The 14,128-nt window shown below is 36.1% G+C and overlaps 1 protein-coding gene across 8 annotated transcripts in view; it reads left to right on the top strand.

The window, feature by feature from the left end:
* Nucleotides 1–11,975, top strand: part of MEF2C (myocyte enhancer factor 2C) — a 188,627-nt gene extending 176,652 nt beyond the window's left edge. For 6 of the 8 annotated variants that reach the window (XM_039326082.1, XM_039326056.1, XM_039326021.1 and 3 more), the window contains 3 exons: nt 405–534; nt 1,842–1,977; nt 6,421–11,975. In XM_039326082.1, the coding sequence (XP_039182016.1) occupies nt 405–534; nt 1,842–1,977; nt 6,421–6,742 (588 nt within the window). In that variant the 3' untranslated portion in view covers nt 6,743–11,975. The remainder of the gene's footprint in view (nt 1–404; nt 535–1,841; nt 1,978–6,420) is intronic. The other 2 variants (XM_039326076.1, XM_039326065.1) reach the window with 1 other exon arrangement.
* The last annotated feature ends 2,153 nt before the right edge of the window (nt 11,976–14,128 follow it).

Below are 14,128 nucleotides of genomic sequence, written 5' to 3'. Positions count from 1 at the left end.
TTTTAAGCATCCTTGGAACTGAACTGGGATGAAGGAGTAGCATAATATTTTTAGTGATATTTTTCAGGCATTTTTTTTTCAAACTTAAATGATTACATGTTAAATATTCTTATCCTCCTAGTCTGACTGCTACTAATGTATATGTGGGGGGGAGGAGAAAAATCTTATATGTTTGGTAACCTAGGAGATTCTGATTTAATGAGTTACTATGGTGACAACTGGTCTCTTGAAAAAATGATAAATCATGGGATTGGCAGAGTTCATAAAAGCGACATGATAAATGATTAATGTAGTGAAATCTGTATGCAATTTTGTACCATAGGAACAAATCCAATCTCTAAATATAATTTGTTTCAAATGTTTTCCATCCTTCCATTAATATGTTTATTTTACTCATTTAAAAGAATCAAAGGATAAATAACTCTCAGTCTGCTCAGTCATTGGCTACTCCGGTGGTTTCCGTGGCAACTCCTACTTTACCAGGGCAAGGGATGGGAGGATACCCATCAGCCATTTCAACAACATATGGTACCGGTAAGTTTCTACAGAATTCTGAGCCTTGTAGATTAAATAGAAAAAAGCCAGATACTCACATACAGAAAAGCCCAAGTAATTATGAATTTGATGCTTGTAGTAATATGAAATGAAACAATATGTAGAATCCTATCTCTTTTTTGCTGTGTATCATAACAAGAATTACTTTTAAGTGGCATAAGAATCACTCATTCACACTTGACAGTTGAAGAGCCACTTAAACTTCCCTTATCAGAAAATGCTTTGACATTCCCACTCTCATAATTAATTGATGCCTGCTGGCACATTGTGGGATAGCTTACCTGCATCATACACTTTTGAGAGGCCAGAAATGCTTCCATGCTTACCTGAACTGCAGACTCCACAGTGTCTGATTTGTACACTCATAAGGTATCCATTTGTATATCAGAAAGACATGATAGGAAACAGTAATGGGGACAAGAAGGCATATCACTCCAGAACTTTCTTTTGTATAATAAGCAGGGACTGGCAGAGCCATGAATGGCTGTACCAAATCCTTATCTGGAAGGGGAGACCATTTTCCAGTTCAGGGTTTCCCCAAAAGTTGAAGCCCAAAGTATGTCCATTTTCTGTTGACTAGGGTTCTAAAACTCAATGTGAGCCTGGCTGGTCTGGAGTCTACACATTGCAAAAACTGAGTTGTGTACCTTTTTTCCCTTCTATACTTACAGGCTTGAATGTGTATTCAAGGTCACAGTCCATGGGAACATAGTAACTAACTAACCCCAGAGCCTAAGGTTGCTATTTCCAAGAATCCAAGGCTAATCTAATTTTGATTGCACTTACAGTAATCTTCCATAAAGCTCATATATTTGGCCCATATTCAATATCAAAGTGTGGAACTGTGGTCCTCCAGTAGGCACTAATCTAGAGTGCCCAGCATCCATTGCCATGCAGGGCCACGTAACTGGGAATTGTTGCCCAGCAATATCCAAAGAGTCATAGGTTTCCCATTCCTTGCAAGTAAGCTGACATTGGAGGCTGGATTTTTTTGGTATTGATAAATGTGTGCTAAAAATATTACAAAACATCACAAGTTGAAAGTTCACCAGGAGCCAGAAAATCATATATTTAGCATTTATTTCCTAAGATAGTAAACTAATTTTATGCACTTGTGTATCTATGCATGTATCTACCTATTGTGCTTTCAGTGAGTGGCGAGGAGAAGGGAATACCTTTAATACCACAATTGCAGTAGATGTTACAATGCCTTATTAATGGAATTTGCTTTGGAACTCTTTCTTCTTAATTTTGAAATTATTGTGTTTTTTTTATTCTTGCATCAGAATATTCGCTAAGTAGTGCAGATTTGTCATCATTGTCTGGTTTTAACACAGCCAGTGCTCTCCACTTGGGCTCAGTAACTGGCTGGCAGCAGCAACATCTACACAACATGCCACCATCTGCCCTCAGTCAATTGGGGTAAGTCAGAATTCAAAGCATTATATTATTTTTAAAAGACCCAAGATATCTTCTCCCCCCCCCAACAATAATAATAATAATAATCCTGGTTTTGGTTATAAAGCTTTTCCCTCCCTGTTGGAGAAATCCAGTGTTTTGAGCAGAGAGCTCAGAGTTTCTAGTATTCTGGAAATGAGACACCTTGAAAGGAACCAAAAGCTATAATCTTGGCAGAATGACTGAACCCTCTTTGTCCTACAAGAAACCCAAGAGAGTTGCTTCCATCTAGTTCTGTCCTGTGTCCCTTCCTCTGTAGATAATGTTCCGTTGGTTGTCATTAGAAAGTGATATGAGAGGTAGGTGTAACACATAATAAATGGCAGACCTGCAGTATGTCAGTGATAGATGCATCATGCATATGGATAGATTGCAGTGCAGCAATGGGGGAGGAGAGCAGTTTAGTGAAATCAGATGGCAAACTGTCTATGGGATTAAATTGTCTTGGCAGTGGAGTTTCAGCATTAGCTGTACTAGGCCATGTTTTATTTTATTTATTTGTATCCCCTCTTTATTGTTTTTAAAATAAATCAAGGTGGCAAACATATCAACCTTTCTCCTTCCATTTTCTCCACAACAACAACCCTGTGAAGTTAGTTGGGCTGAAAGAGAGTGACTGGACCAGTGTCACCCAGCTGGTTTTCATGTTACCAATAGAAGACAATATATGAAGCTCAGGGTGGAACTGGAAGTCCTTGGTGCTCTCTGAGCTTGGCTGTATTATTATGTATTCAGCTATGTGTTCCATTAGGCTAGAAGCAGCTGGCCTCACCTGAACGTGGGCTGACCAGGAAATAATCTTCCAGCCCAAATTCAGCTGCCCCAAAAGCCAGAACTGCACTGCTTAAGAACAAGTTTTAGGGCCCTCTTGCAGTCATAAGTTGAGGACTACCTGTACTTTACATGCAGAGGTTTTAATACCTGGCATCACTGGTGATATCAGATGACTGCAAGATCTAAAATCATGTAGATTATTTGACAGAAGACGTTTTTCCATCATTTCTGAGGAAAAGCTCACATAAATGCTAGTCTACCATTTACTTGAGCTGAGTCTAGAAATTATATCCCCAAAATTCAGACCTTGAAAGCAGATAAGCAATTCATTTATAACTCGTATATTTTCCCCCAATCTATTAACATAAGCTTGTTTCACTGATTTATATTATACCCTTGTTGTCACAGTGATATTAGAATTCAAAGGTTTTTACTTTTTCTTCTCTGCTTTTAACCAGAGTTTTAAACCATTCAGACTTTAAGACTTTACTGCACTTTGCAATACCTGTCTGCTTAGTATTACCAACTGATTTACCAGCTTGACCCAGACATAATCCACATTTGCTTGAGCATCATGTATTTTAGAAGAGGCACAGATATTTCACTTATTTCTCTTACATTATGATAAATTACATGTTCAAAAGGGTGCCAGCAAGCAAACCTGGTGTTCGTTTTCCCAGTGAAAGGGCATGCATTCCTGCCCTCTAGTGGCAAATTCAGGAGGGAAAAACCTATAATAATTTATACCAAGCTGTTGTAAAAGCCAGAAACTCTTTATAAAAAATAAATATAAGCAAATCCAGTGGAACAAGGAAACTAGCAAAACCATAGTATTCGCTTTTCCTATGATCTGAATTGCTCATAGTCAAGGTTGAATGTCTTTTCTGTGATTGGAGATGCGAGTGCATTACTGATATTCCTCAATTTATGACCACAATTGGAATTTCCACCATAACTTAATGCAGTTGCAAATAGAATTGGACCCAATATTAGAACAATTTTTACATCTGTCATTAAGTGAATGACCATGGATGTTAAGCAAATCTAACTTCCCCAATAGGCATTTTCTGCCAGCAAAAAAAGGCAAAAAATGTTGCAAATTTTGATCACATAACTGTAGGACATTTCAATTGGTAATAATTGTGGGTAGGTTGCCAAACACCACAATTGTGATCACACAACCATGGGAATTGTGTGCCAGTCATAAATATATATACAGATCATAACTCACTTTTTTTCAAGGCTATAATAACTTTGAATATATTGTTAAATGGTCAATTTAAGTCGAGGACTATTTGTGTGCCTATTTAGAGAGATGCCTTCCTTTTAGGATGCATTGAAAGCAGTAGCTCAGCCCTATTTAAATTAAATATGCTGCCATTCACTTCAGTGAGAAGTAGATTATACCAATTATTTTGTAATGCTTAGGTGGAAATTGTATTACTGCGAAAGCTCTATTAAATATTTCCTATAATCTTCATAATAATATTCTTTGTGCATTAATCTTAGTGTTTTAAAAAATACATTACAAAATAGAAAATGCCCCACTTAAGCATTTAAAGTGAACAAATTGTTTTCAGTTGAGCACCATAACATAAACAGACTATTTCAGAAAGAAAGCAAAGTTCATAATTAAATGCTAAACCAATAGCAAACCTTCATAGATTTGGCACACACCATCATCTATTTCTAGCTCAATCATAAAATACCTGCCCTAATTTTACCTGTACATTATTCTATAAATATTTATGCTACATTTGTCAGAAATTGATTCTCAACTGAAAAAAATAAGAAAATTTCACTTGGCAATTCCTTCTATAAATCTTGTAAATCAGTTTTAATCTGAAATTAAATAACAGTTAGTTAGGCTGCAAGAAAAGATAACACTTCTTTTAATTCTACTCTATCCAGTTTAGTATGTAAGCTGGATTTTGAAAATGTGCATTTTTACTTTTTTAGAAATCAAGAAAACTGTTTGTGAGACCTTATTTTTATAGTTAGTGCTTCTAGTTTCCACACTGAATAAAGATATTCATTACACTGCAAATTGAACTAATTTCCAATAGTTAACAGATCCCAACTATAGATAGTGGGTTAACTTCAGGTATCGCCAAGAATGTAAAATCAAGGCAATTCTGCCCTTTGGCTTGCTTTTCACACAACTGCAACTGTATGGCCAATATGCTTGTCTATTCCTTTAGAGAAAATAACTGCACCAATTTTGACAAAATCAGCTGAATACAGGGCAGATGAAAGCAATTATGGATACAGCATTTTTCTTCCTCTTTGTTGACTAACAATAGCCATTCATTATTAAACATTGTGACAATTAATGATAAAAGCATCACCACATCATTCTAAGGATAGATATATATCATTGCTTTGCATTTCTGCAGAGTTTAGAAAACAGTTGGCTACAGTCCTTCACTTTGTGCTCAGCCACAAAGATTTTAGAGGGCTAGGCCTGAGCATGTGAGCTTTCCAGTCTTTCAAAACGTACAGCTCCAGTGCTCAAGTAACGTATCTCCTTCGTGCCATAGCCTTTCATGCCTCTGAAACATTCAATCTGCCATGTCATCTCTGAGTGATATACAACTTCCATGCACAATCAACTAGTATCCACAAAGTCATTGCCATTAGTACAGCTATTAGCACAGTTTGAACACCTTATTGGTTCAGGATTTATCCATATGATGGCTGAAGAATTTTGGGAGATGAAATTTCCACATCCTAACATTGCTGAAATTGAAAAACACTGATTTAAATAATTATATTGAAAATAACCATGTTCGAGTATTGCCCCTTTTTTCCCCTCATTTCATCAACCTACAGCTTAACAAGCCACTCTTATCTGTTTGGCCATCAAAAAAATCCCTCTTAGTTCCAATGTCCTCATTGCCAAAAGAGGAGAGGAGGGGAAAATACAGGAGGAATAAGCAAACAGATAACTTGGTGTTTGAATATATAACTGAAAATCATGATTTGGTTTGGTAACTTTTTCTAATGTGGCAGGGCTTTAGAATTAATCAGAATTTTCTGTATCCAATCTTGCTTCAACATTTTGTTTCTACTAAAATGAATATTAGTTTCTACATAGCTTTAGGGTGATATAGACTTGGAAAGGGAATTTCTTGAACCTTTGCTCAAACCTCTTTCCAATATGAGTTGCCATATACCTCAAGACACTCAGCAGAACCCAGAAAAATGAACCCATGATGTCTTGAAAGCCATGTGAAAACCCAAAAGATGCTGAATAGAACAGGCCCAATTGTTCTTGCAGTTGAGTTATAAGCAATCTACACTAGTCTGCCATACAACCTACCATCTTTTTAAATTACTTTTCTGTATACGCACACATGCAGTCATACCTTAAGAAATCAATCATGGGTGGGGCTGACACTATTTCCATCCTGGCTGCAGCTCTGGGTAATTCATGGAACAAACTGCAAGGACCATCTTAGGAGAGTCATCCTTTCAGACGTGTCCCACCGCTGCAGAGACAATCCTACACACACACTCCTTGGCTTTGTGCAGGAATGAGTTTTCAGTCTCTTAGCTGATATTTTGTATAAGTGTGCATTTCAGGGGGCTCTGCCTCCTCCATCTGTAACTGGGTTTCCTTTCCTCCTACAGAGCTTGCACTAGCACTCATTTATCTCAGAATACAAATCTCTCCCTGCCTTCTACTCAAAGCCTCAACATCAAGTCCGAACCTGTTTCTCCTCCTAGAGACCGTACCACCACGCCATCGAGATATCCACAGCACACGCGCCACGAGGCGGGAAGATCTCCTGTTGACAGCTTGAGCAGCTGTAGTAGTTCCTATGATGGAAGCGACAGGGAAGATCACCGAAATGAATTCCACTCTCCCATTGGACTCACCAGACCTTCGCCGGACGAAAGGGAAAGTCCCTCCGTGAAGCGCATGCGGCTCTCTGAAGGATGGGCAACATGATAACTTTACTAGCTATTAGAGGTTTTTTTTTCCTTGCAGTGCGTGTGTGTGCTATACCTTAAGGGGAAAGAGGGAGGGGGGTCAATATGCATTATATGTGCTGTGTGTGGGGGGGGGAAAGTCAGGTACTCTGTTTTGTAAAAGTACTTTTAAATTGCCTCAGTGATACCATATTAAAAGATAAACAGCAATGCTGAAGAGATGCTTCGCACTTGAGTTGTACAACAGATCACTTGTACAAAATAGGTTTTAAGGTTAACTTCTTTTTACTGTTGTGCTCCCTTGCAAAATGTATGTTACAATAGATAGTGTCATGTTGCAGGTTCAACGTTATTTACATGTAAATAGCCAAAAACAGAAAAAAGAGGAGGCATTTGCCCAATCCTGGGCAGATCTTTACTGAGAGAGAAAGTGGCTGTTATGCAACAAATAAAAATGTACAGATGTTTTGGGAGACCCAGGGTGATTAAGGAAAAAAAAGAAAAGGAAAAATTTAGGTCACTTAGTGTATCTGAAAATGCTCACAAATGTGTTGGCATATTGTATGAGTATGGCACTCAGTTAAACGGATCAAAATCATTTAAAAGAGGACCATACTTGTCAAAAAAATGTTTTGGGATTCTTTTTTTTTAGTGTGAGGGCTAATCTATTTAATTTTTTAAAATTCTGGGTCTGGATCACTTATTAAATAAAAATGTTAAAAAATATGTAAATTACATTTTCCTTATTTTCATATTAAAAAGTAAGACAGAGTTTGCAAAGCATTGTGGCTTTTTGTAGATTACATAAGCCAAAATGTGTTTTCCCCCTTCATAGCTTTGCCAATATTTTAAACAGCCCTGAAGGAAACAAAGGGGGACTTTTTGTATAGAAAGCACTACCCTAAGCCATGAAGAACTCCATGCTTTGCTAACCAAGGTAATTGTTTTCTCTTTGCAGAAATTTTGTTTTTGAAATGTGTATTTCTAATTATATAAAATATTAAGAATCTTTTAAAAAAATCTGTGAAATTAACATGCTTGTGTATAGCTTTCTAATATATATAATAATTATGGTAATAGCAGAAGTTTTTGTTATCTTAATAGTGGGGGAATTATATTTGTGCAGTTGCACATTTAAGTAACTATTTTTTTTTCCTTTCAGTTTTTCTTCTAATCAGAATACATTTTACAGAATCAGTCAACTGTTGGAGGCTAATCTGCAAACGATTAGGATTTTCCTTTCCTAAAGCAGCCCATATAATTCAAATACATCTGCAGTCAGTTTTGCATCTTGAGTAGTTCCATCATATATTTGAACATGTTCTTCTTACCTTATTTATGTTTTGCATATCTTGAGGCTTTCTGCCCCTTAGATCACAATGTGACTTAGCTTTGTCTTGTTTCTATATATTCGATAAAACTAGCAATCTTTTGGCTGTAAGAGGTAACTAAGAAAGTTTGCACAAACAAAATGGAAATCTGGGGTAGCATCAAAGTGAACATCATTTTAAAAAGCTATAACAATTACCCCAAATTTGGTACCCTGACTGCATATATTATGCCTAACATTCAGTAGGTTATCTCAGAACTACAGGCAGTTTCAGGTTCAAATGTAATCAAGGAAAAGTGGCCTCGGTAGCCTAGATAGCCCTTCCAACTCTGTAATTCTTTACTTCTTGTACTCTTTCATACAGAGTAATTGAGGACAGGAATAGCAGCAAAAGGTCACCAGTCTTAACTTCAATCTGGCTATAAACGTTGAGTTGTTTATGTCCAAGAATGAATTTATACGTGCATTACATTAGTTATAATACCATCATGTACAGGTATACTGCAAAATAAATCCAATAAGGTCAAAGGGATTTGTTTCCAGATGACTGAATGTAGGTTTACTCAGTATTTTGCTATGCAACACTTGGTGACGTATGGCTGAATGTATGGACCACTGAAAAGTGTTGTGCTTATTTTGATATCTGTATTTAGATGGTGTGATGGTTGTAATGTAAAGCATGTGCATCATGTTGAGTAACTAGAGTCGAACTCCACAGTTCCATTCAAATGTAGTAGCTGCTGTATTTTCTTTGAGCAATCAGCCCTGCTATAAAAATTGGCCATTATAATTTTCTAACTGAATTTGTTTGGTCACCACAGAAATCCATTCTGTTCTATTTTCCTCTTATTGGATAAAGCTAATATTATCCATAATTCCTACCCATACTTTTAATTAAGAATAATATCAGAATAAAATTATGCCTGAACAGGGTATCTAATTTATCTTTGACATTAATACATATTATTTATAATTTAGCAGGCATAAAAATGCATGAAAAGTATGTCATTTGCTTTAAATACTTCCATACTGGGATTGATTCTTGAAAGGAAAGGTGGGGTTTTTTTCCCACATGCTAAATAATGTGTGAAAGGTATATCTGGATTCCCAGTGCTGTAGGAGAGTCCCTTTGTATATATGACTTAGTCTATTTTATTCTTTATAATTGTTTTATATTTCTTGGAGCTTTAACATCTGTCATGTAAATTAAGTCTTGGTGGTCCACCCTGCTGAGCTGAGTGGGCGAGTGAATAAACAAGTGATGTAGCTTATTTTCTTAGGACCGGATGGCAGGGAAGAGATGTAGGATGGAAGAAATATGAGTAATTTCTAGCATGTTAGAGTCAAAACACAGCTCATGATGCAGTTCTTTTAACTGTTCATTTTGATACAGCATCAATATAAAGCAGAGTGAAAAATCTAGAGCGCTATTCACTCTTTACTACTTAATCCCGGTTGCTGATTAATCTGTGGTACCTTTCCAGAGTCATGAACAAGCGTTAGCAAATCAACTGACTTTGGCAAATTTTAATGGAGACATATATGTCTACATACGAATACAAGCTGTGAAAACTCTGTTTGATTAAGGATACCAACCAAATTTAGATGTAAGGCTTTGTTCACTTTTACCAAAGCAATAATAATGACACCTATACCACAGCTGTAGTGTCATAGCTTATCATTCTGTGCTAGCTCAGCAGTTGCTTTTTCTTATCCTAAGCATTTCTTGACTAGTCCAGAAAGTCTTGGAAGTATGCTGAAGTCATATCATTTGCATGTATGTTCTAGATAACAGAAAAACTGCATTGATAATCCATTAATTCCATCAATAACTTTAAACAGATACAAGTGCATTAAAGGAAGTGAGAATGGGGCCAGTGTTTGATTTTCCTAACTTCAATCAGGCTTCCAAATTATTTTCTTCACTTTAACATTTATCATCACTTGAGAACATTCATCTTCAACAGGAATTAAATATGCAATACGGTATGTGGCCATTTTTAAAAAAAGGAAAAAGAAAGACATAATATTTGGCTTACCAGTATGGTTGTAAGTCATTTGTCAATGTGGGCGGGTGATAGTGACAACCATGCACATGCAAACATAAAGTTACTGTTGAGACTACTGTTGAGAATTGAAGGGATCTGTGCATGTGAACCAATTGAAATAAGCTCCTCCCACTCAGCCAGGCAATTGTGATCTTGAACAGAGCTAAATTGTGCAAGAATGGATATTACTATTTCTTCCTTTTTCCACTATTGAGCTAAACTAAAATATAGAGGCACAAAATTTAGGGTTAACTGAACATTGTAAATGGATTTAATTAATAAAGAAGCACAATGTTTAACGGTGATGTTGCTTTCTAAAAGCTTTAGCGGTCAATCCTTAACTGTTCTTTTTATCTATACCTTAATAATTTATGGTGAAGCTACAATGGAGAGACTTAATGGTGTAATTCTTTTGTATTTAAGCAGTTTTGGGGCAGTGCCCCAAAAAGGATTGAGACTTTCTTCAATCTGGGCGGAACAAAGTTAAAGGCAACATGCAATAGCCAAAAAGACGTATTCTCCCCTTAAACAGATCTTTATTTTCGAAAAGGCTTATTAATGAAAGGAAAAGCCTCTTTTCTGATGACAGCATATGATATACACCACCCTTTCCAAATCTAGTGCCTTTTGAATATAGTGTCACAGTAAAATGTCTCCCATAAAAGGAAATAAGCATTGGCCATATCTTAGCTGGGCAAGCTTAGCTTAGCTTATATCCATATATGAAGAATACTAGGTTGGGAAAAGCTAATAAGAAAAATCTTATATATTGTATGCATGGATCTCAGAAAAGGAGTTTTTAAAATCATTTCAGTGCTTTATCAACGGGCGTTATTTTTCTTTTCTTTTTGGGGGTAATTAAATGATTTATATTTTTCCCAGGAGTGGAATTTAACATTTTTAATAATACAGTGATATCTGCTGTTTCTCAGAAGGTTTTTTTTTCCCCCAAACAAAGCTAAAATGCAAGAATAAAACAACTGCTATGCTGTTTTCAAGAATGTCAAGAACTCCTTTTTGTATTGTTTGACTTTGTCTTAGCTTTTACCCATCTCCCTCATAGATGCAACAATGTGGTTTGATTTGGTTTTTTTCTTTCTTTCTTGCTGCCTCTAGAGGGCAAATGCTTTGCCTTTATGTCCCAAAAAGCCACTTGAAACCTCAATAAATGCTATTGCCTAAACCCAGCATATTCCTCTGCTCCCATTTTATGCCAACTGCAGTGACATCTTCACATATGTGGCCTCCATTTCTTGACACTGTGACATTGGTGTCAGGTGAGAAGACCTCACTCACAAACTAGTAACAGGCTTTTGTGAACATATTCTAACCAAAGCTGTGGAGCAACCCAAGTGTAGAATTGCACACTTTGTATCAAATTCTCTATATCACGATGGGCATAATCATGCTGTTTAGTTTTGCTTGTCCCTGCTTGTACCTCAAACTGGCCTATTCCTCAATTTTAGTCAAAGCTGTCAGCTCCGTGGTAAATGAAACTCACTTAACCTAAAAATATTTGACTTGGATTGCTTCAGATGGTTTGCTTTTGCTTTATTTTATTTTAATCCTGGGAATTTGCTTTAATTAAATCAGTGATATTCTCCTGCTGATGGGCACATAAAAGCATTTTGCAAGAAATATTAAGCTTAGAGGCTCACAGCGGCATAAGCTGGACTTTGTCGCCACTAGATGACAAGATATTATAACAATTTTAAAAATCACACCTGTGTATCTCAAGAGATTTAATCAGCTGTCTGTAGTGAACAATAAATAAATTAATGGGCAAAAAAAAATCAGAAGTTCTTCCTGCTGGACATAAGGTATAATTTGTATTTTGCAGCCAAATCAGTAAAATTACTGGCTTTCTTAGTGAAGCAGTGTCTCTGGTGCATTTTTTGTTTAAAAAATTAAATAGTCTTTGCCTCAATTAGACATCCTTGACATATCAAATCAAGAGATCTGTTCTATAGCCTGCAGTTTAAAATATAGAGATGAGACATGTTGTAATTCTAAAAGCAACTCTTCTCCTGCATTTTTTTTGCATTGTCATATTAACTCATTGCTAACAGGATCTTTATGAGCAGCAGTATCTATTCTGGTAATATGCTATCTTAATAGTGATAACAACACAGAAATATTAAAATATAGTTTGATTTGTTTCAAAAATATGCAAGCATTAATATCTTCTTAATAAGGTGGGTTAAGTTACTGGTATGCAGTGGTGAAGTTACAGGAAAACTGATCTGCAGGTGGATAGAATACTTCATCAGAGATAATCTGCTGTTTACTTTCCCAAAAAAAGTAGTAACAACAAAAAATTTCATTTGGAATATGCAATATTAATGCCAATATTAATAGCCTGCCATGTATTACACTTTCAGAACATTATAATATATAAATATTAAAATAAGTCAACAGGGAAACTGCTCTTGCAATCAAGATCTATTAAAACTGTTTCTGAAATTACATCAAAAAGAGTAAACAGATGTTTAAAATATAAAAAAGCTGTAAATGGCTTGAGAATTTTTTTTCTAAGATCTTTGGCAGCAAAGTAGGTGTACCATAAGTCTCTTTGAAACAGTCTATCAAAATTGACTTTTGAGCAGCATCTGACACAGGAAAGGTAATGTCGGCATCCAGTGTACCTCAGGAAAAGCAATCCTTGGAATTCTCAGGTCTTAGCCATTTAATATTTTAAAGATCAAAATTAGAACTTTCAGCAGCGCCTAGAAATGGATTGGAAGCTGTTATTGAGAGATTTCATTATGCAAGTAAATACTGCAGAGTCTCTTACAATTGAGGAAGTTCAAGCCCTTGATTTTTGCTGGATCAAGCAAGGTGGCCAACAAGCCTCTTCTTTTGCTTTCTTTTTATAAAATCATAGGAAGTTATTGGCAATATGCAAATAATTCTGAGGCTACTGTGTAATTAACTTGCTAAAACATGCATTTTCAAAACATACTCCATTTCGTACTGTAGTGTCTTGAGAAACTGCCTGGAACCAAATAGCAAGGAATCATTTTTTCCAGAGATTTATTCTTTGGTAAGTGGGCCAGCCCAGCTCAGAAGCTAGTGAGACAATAGACCAGAAGTGAAATATTTCTGCACCTTGAAACTTCTACCAGATCCTTCTATGGTACAACTCTTTCTGGGCTTCTTCCGCATTCTCTTTCTCCTTATCTCTTCTCCCTTCCATATCTGTTGAGAATTTTCCCCCACATAGCCAAAATCTGATGTTCAAGTGTTTGTTGCTCTTTTTGCTGTTCTATTTCTTTAATTACTAAAATCATGAATTAATCAATTACATCAAATATACATTTTTTCAATTGTTTCATTCAAACTATTATTTTATCTGGTTTGAATTGTTCCCCATCTCAGTGGGACTGTTATAGCGATGGTGAAAGCTACTGGTTTCTACTGGCTGACATTTTTCAGCCAAATGTCCTAGTTGTGGGTTTAGAAAAACTCGCCATGGCCAACTCGCTGTGGGACAACTTACCACACAACAATTCAACACTATTAATAATTTCATTCAGTTACTTTTATTATAGGTGACCATGTTTTCATCAAAATTATTGTAACTCTTGTATTTCTGGATTGACTTTATTTTATTATTATTGGCCACGATTCCATTGAAATTAATTTAACTTGTATTTGTTGAATTGTCCTCTGGTGAGTTGTCTCACGGCAAGTTGGAGGCATTAGTTATCCTGCCACAAGTTGGCTATGGTAAATTGGCCATGGCGAATTGTCTGCCTAGTTGTTTCATGTTCCTGAGACATTCTTAGTGGGCAGAGCCATCACAATGTTCCCAAATATCTTATTGTGAGATTATAATTTAGAAAATATAAGTCTCTAGGAGTACCCATTGATCTTAGCATTTGTTGTCACACCTATATAGGAAATACACTCTTTATCAAACAAAAAACTGGGCTTGGAGAGGAGGAGCTGCTAGAAAGTAATCACTGATTAAGCATCATAACCAAATGGTAAACAGAATCTCTGGATTCCCAATATACTGCCACAT

This window comes from Crotalus tigris, unplaced genomic scaffold, assembly GCF_016545835.1.
Source record: "Crotalus tigris isolate CLP2741 ecotype Arizona unplaced genomic scaffold, ASM1654583v1 scf7180000017613.987060, whole genome shotgun sequence".
Classification (NCBI taxonomy): domain Eukaryota; kingdom Metazoa; phylum Chordata; class Lepidosauria; order Squamata; family Viperidae; genus Crotalus; species Crotalus tigris.
This window is presented reverse-complemented; position numbering and strand designations above follow the sequence as displayed.